This window comes from Cetorhinus maximus, chromosome 5, assembly GCF_964194155.1.
Source record: "Cetorhinus maximus chromosome 5, sCetMax3.hap1.1, whole genome shotgun sequence".
NCBI lineage: Eukaryota > Metazoa > Chordata > Chondrichthyes > Lamniformes > Cetorhinidae > Cetorhinus > Cetorhinus maximus.
The window spans coordinates 100383512-100398015 of NC_135883.1; the positions used below are offsets into that span (position 1 = coordinate 100383512).

General features: G+C 46.1%; 1 protein-coding gene and 1 long non-coding RNA gene across 2 annotated transcripts in view; one reads left to right on the forward strand and one right to left on the reverse strand.

Annotated features, from left to right (window-relative positions):
- LOC144680828 (uncharacterized) overlaps nucleotides 1–14504 on the reverse strand; it is a 200891-nt gene that overhangs the window by 163797 nt on the left and 22590 nt on the right. The window contains exon 2 of the mRNA XM_078542260.1: nucleotides 4365–5088. Coding sequence (XP_078398386.1) covers nucleotides 4365–4629 — 265 coding nt within the window. The 5' untranslated portion in view covers nucleotides 4630–5088. The remainder of the gene's footprint in view (nucleotides 1–4364; nucleotides 5089–14504) is intronic.
- Nucleotides 1–14504, forward strand: part of LOC144680830 (uncharacterized) — a 180909-nt gene that overhangs the window by 108045 nt on the left and 58360 nt on the right. The window lies entirely within an intron of this gene.

Genomic DNA, 14504 nt, shown 5'->3' on the forward strand with positions numbered 1-14504 from the left:
CCACTTCCGTTGGGACTGGGCAAGCCAGACACAGTGAGCCAGAGGCTTCGCGGCCATTGCTGGCTTCCCCCGTGTCCAGGGTGCAACAGACTGTACACGTGTGGTCATCAAGGCGCCAGCAGGTGAGCCCGGTGCCTTCGTCAACAGGAAGGGATTCTACTCCATGAACGTGCAGATAGTGTGTGATCACAGGATGCTGATTTTACAAGTCTGTGCAAGGTACCCAGGCAGCTCCCATGACGCCTACATCCTCAGACACTCCCTGGTGTTGGGGCTCTTCAGTGCTCCAGCCGGGCTTGATGGGTGGCTGCTGGGTGACAAGGGCTATCCCCTCAGAAGGTGGTTCATGATGCCTCTCCGCCATCCAAGAACAGAAGTTGAGCTGCGGTACAATAGGAACCACGCCTCCACAAGGGCAGTGGTGGAGAGAACCATCGGTCTTCTCAAGATGCGCTTCCGATGCCTGGACCATTCAGGGGGCACACTCCAGCAACCCCCAGATCATGTCTCGGTGATAGTGGTTGCATACTGCACTCTCCACAATCTTGTGCTGGAAAGGGGGGACACTGTGGACGATGAAGACGTCGACGCAGTGGCTGCGGCTGCACACGATGAGCAGGCACAGGGAAATGCTGAGGGGGTAGACGCTGACCCGGGACTACTCCAGGGAGGCAGGGACACCCGGGATGCTTTAATCCAATGAACTTTCAGACAGCGCAACACAGATGGACCTCCAGGACAAGCCTGGGCTGCAGGCTCCATACTCGACCCCTAAGTGCAAAATCTGCCAGGTCAACAGCACTAACTAAGGCCCTTGTAAATAAAGCTGAATGTCCAACAAATCACTCATTACAATTTTGGAAACCATACACATCCAGAAGAAATGAGGCACCCTCAGCCATGGTCACACATCTGCATTTAATGTGTGAAGCAGAAGTTATCACAAATGGAAAGTAATAATGTAAACAATCAAAAAGAAATCATAAGGACCTCATCTCAAGCCAACACAAAAGCACCAGTGAAAAACACGTAGTGTGCCTAAGGTGCCTTATGCTTTCGTTTCCAGGTGCTACGTCTTGGTGCTGCCCCATCGCTCGGACTGGCATCTGAGACAGCCTGCTGACTCTGCTGTCCTGTTGGCCTCAATGACCTTGGCGGACATCCTCTGGCCCATGGAGTCTGTGCTGGCCCCGCCTGGGAAGTAGCTGCCTGTTCCGCAGTTGGCATCTCCCCAGTCGTCGCAGCCTCACTGGACCATACGGTCACTGGGAAAAGGGCAGAGGAGCTGCCGCCCTCATCCGGAGGGCCCTGAGAGGAGCCCGCAGAGACGACAGGCAGCTGCTGCGCTGATGTGAGGTCGCTTCGGACCTCCCTGCTCACCATGGATGGATGGGCAATGAGCTGGGAAGCTTGATGCTCACACCATCTCCCACATTGGCAGTGACCAGCTCAGGTCATTGCCGATGTGAGGGCTTGCTGGTCAGAGCGCATCCCCAGGAAGCCCTGGCGGGTCTCCTGGAGTAGTCTCTCCACAAGAGTCGCCACTCTCTCCATGGAGGACGCTTGGCGCTCAGACATGTGGCTCATTGCTTCGGTGAGCATCCGCGTGGACTCCTTCACCACGGAGACCAAGCCAAGCATAGCCTCATGTATCACCCCAAATGCTCCCACACACCCGGCTGCATTTCCTGCACCTGCTGCGTCGCAGACATCTCCAGAGGCACATCATCAGGCATCGACTGAGCATGTGCCTGGTCCCCTGCAGTTCTCCAACTGCTGGCGTCATGGGCACTCTCTGTCTCTGCCAGTTCCCCCAGCGACTGTGAAGTGCCCTCACCACTGTGCCCCGGGACACTAGCTGTTGTTCTAATTCCCACCGAGGTGCTAGTATCTGCGCTGGTGCCTGCCTGGCAGAAATGGTGTGAGGCTGGTGAGACTTCAGACCCCTCAGGTGTGAGAGAGGGCATCTGCTGCTCCTCCTCCCAGCCGTGCTCTGATGATGCTGAAAGGAAGAACAAGGACAGTGGATCAGTTAGCGTGAAGACAATGACAAAGTTCATCCCTGTCCCCCTGGCTCATTATGTGCTCAACCTTCCATAACCAATGGTCAGGCCATGTTGCAGCAATAACTAATTTAACAATCATCAGTGCTATGGCTGTTGGGAGAACAATGCTGACCTCACTGTTGGGCATAAATACCTGGCCGTGCCACCCCAGCCTCACTAACACCTGTAGACCTGGGTGCATGGTGCCTCACCAGCTCAAGGGCCTCCTGCTCGAAGCGGCTTAATATGGAGAGCTGTGCCTGGCCGCTCCAGTCCTCACATGCTCGGCCGCGAACTGTGCATTCTTCTCCTGGAAACGAGAGAAGAGCGTTGATTAGTGCAAATTGCACATGGACTCTGCTTGCGCACGGCCCACCCCAACTAGAGTGGGACGTATCAGGCCTCCAGTGGCTCCTCACCCCGCTGCTGCTGATCACTCAGATAAAGATGCTAGGCCTGCTCCCCACTCCCCCACCGCCCCCTTGGACACGTGCTGCCTACATCACATTAGGCACCACTCGGTATATCCTCCCATAGCAAGGAGGCGCAAGCACGTGCAGCGTAGGGGGCAGTAGATGGGTCGTTGCTACGCCACCTTGAAGCTCCCCTTCCACCATCTCATCACCCTGACTAGGACATGTCCTGGAGTTCAAATACTGCGCCTAGGTGCAGCTCCTCCAGGTTGCCCCCAAACCAGTCATGTGGGACTCAGATCAACACATGCTTGCGGGGGAAAACTCATCTCCTCATGACCCACTCAGGCTGACCTCACCATGGGCACTATCTGCTTGCCCACCTAGCAAAGGAAAAATGCGGTCAATGACTTAATGCAGCCACGACACTAAGACTTGGTGAGGGGGATGGGGGGGGATGTGCTGCAGAGGGTAAGGCTACCTGCTGGGTTAAATGCCGGATGCCAACATGGTACTCACCCTGCCAGAGTGCAATAAATTGTTGAAGCGCTTGTGGCACTGGATCCAGGTGCGCTACACCACGTCGCAGGAGCTCACCACCTCCGCCACCTCCTCCAAGGCACGTTTCATCCTGTGGGGGCCTCCTCCTCCCATCTTGGGGGACCACACCTCCCGCCGTGCTGCCGCCGCCTTAAGGAGGGCAGCAAGACAGTCATCAGAAAAACGAGGGGTGCATTGGCTCCCCGCTGGCCTACCCTCCAGCCTGGCCTGCTCCGCTGGCCTACCCTGGCTTGCTCACCCGAACCCCTCTGCTGCGGCCTGGAACTGGCCATTATGAGCAGCCTACAAAAAGCTGCCAGGCCTTCTTTTAAACAGATTGCCGGGTCACCATTGAACCCAGCGGCCTGTGCATGCCTACCGCCGCCCACACACTCCCGCTATCCATGGGAGTCGGGGAAAACGCTGGGCAGGCCTTAATTGGCCTGCCCATGTAAAATGGTGGTACGGACCTGATCATGGGTGGAGATCGGGTCCACACCTGCTCCCTCTCCCCCTTCAACAACACCCCCCCACCCCCCCGCTCCCCGGCCACCAAACGGAAAATCCTGGCCATGGTAGCATTAGAAAATGAATACGTTTTTTTCTTTTTCTGCCAGTCTCGTTCTCTCCACAACCTATGTACAATTTTCCCAATTGTGGATTTTATCCAATCTTTCCAAACTCCTGAGAGAAATTACTAGCCATTAGTAGAATGTTTATGAAGACAAAACTTGCCTTTTATCCATTACTCCAAGGAACTCTACAGACACTCCTGAATATTAATCTAACATTGCAACCTAAATCATTCAGCTCTGACCAAATTACATTCTAAGCACGATATTTCAAAGCTTCCAGCAGTACAGGAAACATCATGTCCATCAGTAAACATGGTCATTGATTTTGCACATTCCTGCATTGTTAAGGAATTAGAGGACTGAATGAACAGTTCAGTAATAAATGAGAAGTACATATTTATCATGTTAAAATGAGTTTTCCATGACAATGGTGAATCTTTGCTTATTAATCAGCTTGAATTGCTGCCCAGGGCTTTACAATTTTGTTTCATATTTACCATTTTTGTTAGCTTCTGAATGTAGGAGTTCAGCCCTGAGTACAAACTAAGCATTTCTTAGAGGTTTGAAGGTAGTTCTCAGCTAAAAGGAATTTTTCTTCTCAGCTATAATCAAAAAAGCTATAAACTATATTTACCCTTTAAAGTCAATGTCCAGTAAGTTGTCATTTCACAGTGTTGCCAGAATGAGAACAGTGCATGTTGGCAAATGTGTCAAAAGTGTTAATCATATCCATCAGCATAGTCATAAGCATCTTAATCATACTGTACTGAGTTAGTTGATATTTACTGTACCTTTGATATTTGATTTTCTTTTGCGCTCTTCATCTTCACCCTCTGACAAACCATCCTCCACCCTTGGAATGACCCAAGGTCCATCAAACTCTTCCTTTTCCACTTGACACGAACATGAAGTTAGCATGAGACAGAGGTGGCTATGGCTGGTGAGTTCTCTATTCCTAGGCCTCAAGCCTAAAACATCCTTAGAAATAGACGGTTCATCTCGAGAACTTCTGTTATCATTCAAAAGAACTTTCATACTTAATCTTTGAATATTCATAATGTTAAATACATTCCAAAACGTATCATTTAAAAGAGACAAAACTCCCCTTTACATGATAAGTTTGAAAGTCCTGGTGAATTTTTGCGAATATTGTTTTTTGTCAGCACTGAATTTCAAACTTCCTTGGGTTGTTGTGCTCGTAGTTTTATTGCTTCAAAATAATTCCCCTTGGATTCTTCAAATTTTGTGTTAAAGATCATTGTATGAGTGCAGACATCAGTTTGAAAGTTCAAGTATTCATACATGAACTTATGCAATGCACACTAATCTTACTTTACAACAAAGTAAACTTCTGATCTGTCCTTGGAGCATGTAGCATATCCAATATGAAAGCACACCCTCTGTTGCACTGCATTTGTACTTCCCAGGTTACTTCAAAAACCGTTCTGTTCAGCAGTTAAACCTCCTTCATAAGCAAGCTCAAGCTATGGGCAGCTGCTGGTATATTTCCAGAATCTGAAAAACAAATCAATTGTAATATTTAGTTGTTTTGTTGTTACCACCACATTAGCAAATTGCTTTACTTGACATCAGCAAGAACCCAACAGTTGATGAAGGAACTGAGAAAGTAACAGTAATTAGCAATGTTTCCCAAGCTAAATTTGCAAAGCCCCTATAAAACTTATCTAGCTGAACTTACATGTGACCTCTACATGATTGCAAAGTTCCCTGTGTCACCTGTAATGCTTGACCTGCCTCCTACCCTAATTGAAGATCTATGTATATAAAAATGAAATGTCTGTCTGTCTGACTGTTTGCTGGCAACCTCCTCCGAGCTCTTTGGGACAATCTTAACCAAGATTGGTGGGATGATATCTTGGACCAAGGGGCATGTCATAAGGGAATTAACATCTAGCCATTCCACCAGGGGCCCTTGGCCTCCAAGCCGGGGATCCTACAGCCCTGCCTACACTGTGTTCCTGAGAACATTTGCCATACGTTCAAAGAAAGAATGCGACAACTTTATGTCATAAATCCCCGACTTAAATGTTTCATTTGCTTTTTCTCTCATATTTTATTTATTTCATGTAAGCTATGTTCTGAGACACCACACTTTATTACTTGAAATGGGAAAATGACAGGTGGCACAGAGAGAGCCAGGGAAGATGAAGAGGCTAGAACAAAATGGCAAGAAGTTGACAGAAAGTGATAGGCAGCACCTAGAGAAAGAGAAGTTGAAAGGGCTAGATTAAGAGGGCAAGAAGTTGACAGAGAGTGACAAAATGCAAGAAGAACTAGTCCTGCAAGTACGAGGCCAAGACTCTTGGAGAAAGCTTTCATCTATGACCCTCATTACAATTTTGAGCCAAGAATATGATATTGGCAGTGGATCAGAGATATGTGAATAATGTGGTGCAAAGAAATGGAAAATATGTCACCTTCAATGTGTTGTGCAAATAGTAAAGCATGATTGTGGCCCTTAACTGAACCACAGCTGACTCACTGAATGTTCTTCCTATGAAAACAACAACAAAATCAAAACACTTCTTGAAAAACATCAGAAATTTCAACAGCCTAGTAGGATTGCCAAGAAATCTCTCTATTTTGGCTCAAGAAGGAAGAACTAATGTGGCTCATCATGAAATATTTATCTCAACACTGAAAATATGGAGAATGACGCTGAAAATGTAGAGTGTGATACTACAGATGTTGCCTTTGACACTGATGATAAAACATTCAGAGTATTAATAAAAATTGAAGAAATAGGTGCAGATTTTGATCCTGAGGATTTTGAGAGTGCCACTGGGGGGGCTGAATTTTGCCCTTGATGGGCGTGCACGCGAAAGAGCACACATCTCCCTGAGGCTAGGTGGTGCCTCAGGGAGATCGCTGAAAGGTGGTGAAAGTTCAAAACTAGAAAAATAAAAAAATCATTAACATGTCCCCCTCATGTGAAAATGTCACACGAGATGGGACATGTTAATGAAGTACACAGAAACTTTATTAAACTTTTTAAAATCTGAAATCAAACCTCATCCCGCCAGTGGATGAGGTTTGTTAAAAAAATTACTTACCCGCCTGCCCGTTGAGCCCATGCACCGAGCCGAAGTTCGCACGGGCTCCTCAAAATCATCGACAATTGGTGACTTAATGGCCTTAACAAGGCCTTTAATTAATGGCGGGCGCGTGTTGCGCTGCATAGTGCGCCCGCCGACCTAAACATCACGATGTCACGCGCTGACGTCGGGACGCTCGCACGACATTTTAAGCGCTGACGTGCGGGCTCCACCACTCGCATGTCAGCCAGAAAATTCAGCCTGGGATGTGGGGAATGATTAGTTGAAATCATATAGAAAAAAATGTAAATCTAATTAAACTAGATCAGGCCAAATAAAGTAAAGCAAATGAAAATAAATTCTTTGTTAAAATAAATATTTTTTGCAAATAATGTTTTTGGGTATAATAATTTTGTATGAATTTAGAGATTTGTGTTTTATATCTGTGGGGTGAAAATTGTTAATTAAAATAATTACGTGAAAGTAGGTAATTCAGTGGATAGTTGATGAAATCTGGACTGAATTTTAGGTCCCATGGGCAGGCGTGTGCCCTACCCAATCGGGCATAAAATCGCGTGAGAAGACGTTGGGCGAGCGTCCCAACGTCATCGCGCACTTGCGCAATATTTCGCTCGGTGGGTACATGCAAAATTCGGAAGTGTACCCGCTGACAATTAAAAGGCCAATTAAGCCCATTAACGGCGCAACTGTCTCTGATTTTTTGTGGCCCATCCAACCTTATGGTTGGCGGACGGGAGAATCGGCCATTTTTCATCAAACCTCACCCAAGGGCGGGATGACATTTTGTCATTAAATAAAATAAAAATAAATACCTGTGGGCAGCACTTTTATCAGCTATATTTTTGGGTAATTGATTGTGATGCAAGGACATTTTTTTTTAGCTGTTAAAACCTTTGATGGTTTTCAGGTCTGCAGCTCCCTGAGGCAGCTAGCTGCCTTCAGGGACCTTCCTCACAGCGCTCACCCACGGTGACATCATCGCCCGCCCCATTCCCGCCCCCACCCCGGCAGCGCTGAGCATTTCAGCACATGCTTCACGCTGGCTGGCCGTTAATTGGCCAGCTACCGTGAAATTGCGCTCGAGGGCCGATCGGAGTTGGCAGTCCATTTCCCGGCCACTCCAGGGCCCGCCGATCGGACACACCCACCAAAAGTAAAATTCAGGCCATATGTCAGTAGGGCGAATATCTCAGCTTATTACTTCATATAACATTGGGCTGAGTTTTACATGTGCCAGGTGGACATATTTCCTGCAGCGGGGGGCACGTAAAATGGGGTGGGCGCCGATCCCATCACCTTCCCGCCCACCCTGGAGCTCATTCCCATAATACGGGTGGGAGGGCAGGTGCCGAAATCGGCAGCCCGCCAGCCATATTAAAATGACCAATTAAGGGTTAATTAGGCTTATTATCAAGCCTATCGACTCTAATAATACACTGCCAACGCCGTAATACATTTGGCCTGGGCAGCAGGGCGGAGGTGGGAAGCCTGATTTTTAACCGGAAATGGTTAAAAGGCAGGGATGAAGGATGGGGGTCGCTCTTCGGAGGCTGTCCTTTGGCGATTGTGGGGCGGCCTCCTTAGACTGAACTCCCGCACTCCCCACCCCCACTACTTTCACTCCTATCCATTCCCTCTCCTAAAACCACCCTCTGCACCGGTCCCTAACGCCCCCAAGCTCTCTCGGCTCAAGACCCTGGACTTACCTTCTCGTGGGATCCTAGGCCTTGGACTCCACTCCTCACCTGCAATACTGGCAGTAGTCACTGACACCTTCTTGGCACTTCCGGGACAGATGGAGCTGGCAGCCAATCAGATTCCACCAATGAGGGGCAGAAGTCCCAATCAGCCCTAGTTAATGAGCCCCGCAGCATTGTATGACTGTGGGGCTGCACGGTGTGGAGCTGTTTCCAAGGGAGCGTGCCATCTGCACACCGCCCCCTCATATTATTCAGCCCATTTTAAAAATTTTATTTTTAAAATCTTATTTTTAACTTTCATCTCTTTATTTTTGGGATGTAGGATGGGTAGCCCAGTTTGTAAAAGCATGATGATCGAAAATAGGAATATCCATTTAGACTTTCGTTGCTGTGTCTTTTAAGGGCTAATTTTCCAAATGAGCATTCCCAGTACAGTGCCTTGTCTTTTGGGTGTGCATATAGGGAAACATACACCCCGTTAACAAATAGAAAATCAATGGGGGAGTACCACAATTTCTGATACGTTCTTCAGGTGGGCAAAGTTCTATACCAGGATGAATTCAGAAAGTTTGTCCTTTAATGCTTAATGGAAAACTTCTAAAACACTCTCATTTTAATGCCTCATTCCCTCTCTCTAAAGTGCTGGCTACTGCACATGGCTGTTTGGGCACCTGTAGCATTTAATCACTCATGATCAACACTTGGGGGCAAAATTTAATCCTGTTCCCCAAGGCGGGTTCGGTGGCATTCAGTCAGGTGGGAGGGTGGCGGGTAGAAAACCTGCTGCCTTCCCACCTCTGTCCTGGCTAAGTCCACAGCGGGAAGGTTCATGGTCATCCATCACTCTCTGCCGCCAATTGAGGCCCTTAAGTGGGCAGTTAATACCTGCTTAAGGACCTCATCCCACCACGCTGGTGTTCACCTTATGATGGGCAGGGGACTCACCACGTGGCAAGCCTTTCCGGGCTTCTGGGAGAGGTAGGTGCTTGATTATGAGACCTGGCATCAGAAAGGGCAGATCCACTGAGAGCCATCCCTTTGCCCTTGCTGCCAACCAACCCCCTCCCATGAACCCTACCCTGTGACCCACATCCCACCATCATTCACCTGTGAACTGGGACCCCTGGCAATCCTGGGCCTCTGGTATGTCCATTGTTGGCAGCAGCCATCTCCTATTGGCTCTGCCAAGCAATGCACAGCTGTTGTCCTATGATTGGCCAGCAGCTCTCGGGGGCAGGATTTCTGCCTCCAGTGTCCATCATGGGAAGACCCACCGCTGCCCTGTTAAGTGCCTGCTTGGAGGCAATGCGGGGCTCTAGCCAACTCTTCAGCCAGTGGTCAATACCCCTGTCATCTCCATTAAATACCACCTGTAACATATAGCTAAGAGATCTTACACGTCCAACTCAATTTCAGAACAGCAGGATCAAATAAAGTCAACTGTACTAGGGCCCTGTGTCCACACCATTGGATTTGTGCATCATCATCATCAGGACTGGTTCGAAGACAACAATGCTGAAATATGTGACCTCCTCAAACATAAATGAGCAGCCTTTATTACTTGGCAGAACAACCCAAGGTTGCAAGTCAGATTATTAGACATAGTCCACAAAGGACCATAGACTTATCTCTCCATTAGAGAGAGACAATTGGTTATATATAGCTTGAGGGGAACCACTCTGCAAGCATAGGGCAAGGTGACAAGGCCTCCATGAACTACCACAGCCAATTTGGAGATTGAACCAACACCATTGGCATCATTCTGTATCATGCTGTAGCAATCTAGCCAACTGACCTAACTGACACTTGCCCCCTTGCCCACAAAACAAGTCAAGAAAGCAATATTCCAACTGCTCAACACTGACACCCAAGACAAACCTAAAATAAAGGACATGTGGTGGGAAGAGGAAGCCCAAGGGGTCCAACAATATGCTGACCATCACGACAGCGAAAGCTTTTTTGAAGTCACCAGGGCCATCTATAGAACAAGGTCAAATGGACAAAATCTTCTTCATTCACAGGATTGTGTTTCTCTTTATAAGGATGACAATGCCATCCATCAATGCTGGAAAGAGCCCCCCAACTATGAATCTACAGTGGCAGCTGGTACTCTCCAGGCAATCCCCCATTACCCTGTGGTAGAATCCATTGGTGAACCACCGTCACTGAGAGAGCTGCAACAAGCAATCATATGGATGAGAAAAAACAAAGCCTGTAACTTGTTGGTATTCCAGCTCTGGTCTTCAAAGCTGGCAGAATGTTGCTCATATCAAGACTCCATGCACTCATCCTATGGATTTGGGAGGAAAAAGACCTCCCACCGACTTCAGTAATGTGACAATTGTAACTATTTTCAAGCAGGGAGATAAATCATGGTACAGAAACTATCGAGCTATTTCCCTCTTGTCCATAGCAGGGAAAATCCTGACACACATTCTCCTGAATCGCCTACTTCCTGTGGCTGAGGAAATTCTCCCAGCGACACAGTGTGACTTTAGACCTTCCAGAGGAACCTCAGATATGGTCTTTGTTGCCAGACAAATCCAATAAAAGTGTCGATAACAACACTAGGAACTCTTCATTGCATTCATCAACCTGCTCAAAGCATTTGACTCATTAAATCGCGAGGCTCTGTGGATTGTGCTCCAAAGATTTGGGTGTCCAAGAAGCTTCATCACAATCCTGCAATTGCTTCATGATGATGTGAGTGCAACTATCTTCAGTGGGAGATCTGAAACAGCCACCTTCAAAATCTGGACTGTGTGAAGCAAGGCTATGCGATAGCCCCAATACTATTTACAACCCACCTGACAGTGGCTATTCACATCATCAGAGATAACAGCCCTCTTGTGTCAGTATTAAATACAGCCTAGATGAAAAACTCTTTGACCTCAGTTGCCTCTGTGCCTAAACTAAACTGACAAATGTAGACATACATGATCTGCAGTTTTCAGATGACTGCAGTGTCATTGCCCACTCTCCAATTCTGCATGCAAGAAACTAGGTCTGCCTTTGAATGTTGCAAAACAGAATTTATATATCAGCCCACACCTGATGAGCTAAATATTCCACCTCCCATATAAATTGAAGGAGACTCTGGAATATGTTGAGCACTTCCCAAGCCTCTATCAAAATGCCACCAGTGATGAGGAGATCCAACACCAGATCAGCTGCACCAACTCAGCCTTCTGCAAACTATGGCAGTGACAACAAAGACCTCCGCAAGTCAAGGTAGGTCCCAGTGGACAGAGCAGTTGTTTTCACCGCACCCCTGTACTGCAGTGAGACTCAGACTGTGTACCAGTGACATATAAGAGGGCTAGAGAAATTTCATCAGCAATGTCTGCAACGCATCTTCAAGATTCAATGAAAGAACTGTTGAACAAATGCTTGTGTCCTTCTTGAAACCAGTCCCACAACCATTCAGGCAAAGCTCCTGCAAAATCAACTTCGATGGACTGGATAATGTGTCTGGATCTCCAAAAATAATTTCCCTTGCCAGGTTCCATTTTCTCAACTCTCAAATGCCAACATTCCAGGGGAGGGCAAAGAAAATGTTTCAAGGACACTCAGAAGCTTTCCTTAAAGTATGGCAGCATTGGTATTAATGTAGCTTGCTACCAATTGTTCAAAATGATGACAACTTGTCCATCAAGCCACATCATGCTTTGAGACCAAATGTCTTAATGATAAGGTACGGCAGCAGGAGAGAAGGAAAGATAAGGAAGCAAATCCTGCACCCTGGATCCCACTACCTCGTATGATGTCCCACCCCATGCGCCCAAAGATTTGTGGGTTGTGTATCGGCCTGTTCAGTCACATGAAGGCCCATGGCAGAAACTCATGGCTCTGAGTAGCAGCCATCCTCATATTGAGTGGCAGCCAATGATGGCATGCAACAATGAAATGGATATCCAGTTAATCTGTTTTTGCTGGGATAGGTTGAGGGGGAAATCTTTGCTAGAACAGCAGGAGACCCTACTGCTGAACTCCAAATCATCCATAGAACTTTTAATATCCTCCTGAAAAATGTATACTGTGAGCCAGATCTTACAGCGGTGCAGCATATCCTCAGTATTGAAATGAAGTCCTGAGCACCACTTGAACCCACAATCTTCTGATTCAGAGAGTAAGATGCTACCAACCGAGTTAAGCTGACAACTGAGATCAAAGATATGGAATAAAAATCTCCTGTCAACTCATTTCTTCAAATTGCCTATGTGAAACAGCTGCTTCATTAAAAACACTTTGCACTGATTTTGATCAATCGTTTCTAGCTGCAAGATTAATTAGAAATGCCAAATGCTGGGGTAAAAATTTGTGTGGGTTCCTTTTCAGGTTAGGAATCAATGCACCACTGGCAACCCTACTGTTCTCACCTTCTAACTCTTCTACCATGGCTCAACATCTGCTCTTTATGGAAAAGAAATTAGCCTTCTGTCAAGTGCCTTGGAATGTTTTTTTAAATGCTGTATTAATATAAATTGCTGTTATGAGATTATCTGGGTTATTTGATTGATGGGTTTTGTGCATTTTGACCCATTAGTCCTTCATTCCCATGTGTAGGTGAGAGAGTAAGTTTTTAAAAAGCACTGCACTTATTTACCTGTCCTTTCACAAGTGAATCTATTAAGTGTGACAGCCAGCTGGTGCTTAAGATGACATTACCAGAGGAAGCTGGAATTTTTCAAATTCAAAAATAGGCTAATTCTCAGTGTTAAGTTCATAATTGTTGCATCAGTAGTACAAATTTTAGAGAACATTTACTTTCAGTCATAGGAACAAGTAACAAGCAGTTCCTTAAGACCTTGGTTGATAAATATAATTCCAAAATAAATACTAGTAGTCATTCATTCTGATGCAATAAAAGCTTTGGGCTGCAAACTTGGAAATTAAAGAACGTATCTGTTCATGAGGTTACATAATCTCATTACAGTTCTGTCTGGCAAACCATCTGATTGTGAGGTAGTTTTACAGATGTTCAGTCTATGCTGTTAATAACTAAACAATGTTTTTTTTTACTCCACTAACACTGATAGTTTTAAATTAAAGCATTGCATTTAAGGACTAATGGGTATTAAATTCTAACTTGGAGCGAACAGCTTGTTCACTCTTTGCAGCAAAGCTAGGTCATATTTGTTTATGAAACATTAGAAATGGAGAGAGGCTGCTACACTAACCAAAGTTCCAGAAACCAAATAAAAAATGTTGATGTCAGGCTTTTTTTTTCCCTTCTCTAATCTTTCCACAATTACTTTTGTCCATAAATAAGTGAAAGGAAGAACTTGTATTCATTCAACACTTTTATAACATTTCCCTGCACTATCTTATAGTGAGAAAAGATGTTGGCAACCAGGTTGCAAACACTTCATTGCCTAGTGTCTTTCTGTGAGATACACACTAAAGTCAGAAATCAACCCAGGTGTCAAATCCTCCTGTTAAACTTCAAGGAGAAGTGGTAATTTTTACTTTTGCTGTTATTGTGAAATAGACAATATTTCAGCCCATCAGTCTGCTCCGCCATTCAATGAGATCATGGCTGATCTGATAACCCTCAACTCCACTTTCCTGCCTTTTCCCTGTAACCCTTGATCCTCTTACTGATTAAAAACCTGCCTATCTCAGCCTTGAACTTAACGACCCAGCCTCTCCAGCCCTCTGCAGAACTCCACAGATTCACTACCCTCTGAGAGAAGAAATTCCTCCTCATCTCTGTTTTAAATGCCCTCTGGTCCTAGACTCTCCCACAAGGGGAAACAATCACTCAGCATCTACCCTGTCAAGCCCCCTAAGAATCTTATATGTTTCAATAAGGTCACTTCTCATTCTTCTAAGCTCCAATGAGTAAATGAGTACTGGCCCAACCAACTCCACCTCTTCTCATAAGAAAATCCCTCCATACCTGGGATCAACCTAGTGAACCTTCTCTGGACTGCCCCCAATGCCAGTATATCTTTCCTTAAATAAGGGGACCAAAACTGTCCACAGTATTCTAGGTGTGGTCTAAATAGTGCTTTGTATAGTTTTAGTAAGACTTCCTTATTTTTATACTCCATCCCCTTTGAAATAAAGGCCAACATTCCATTTGCCTTCCCTATTACCTGTTGAACTTGTATGTTAGCTTTTTGGGATTCATGCACAAAGACTCTCAAAT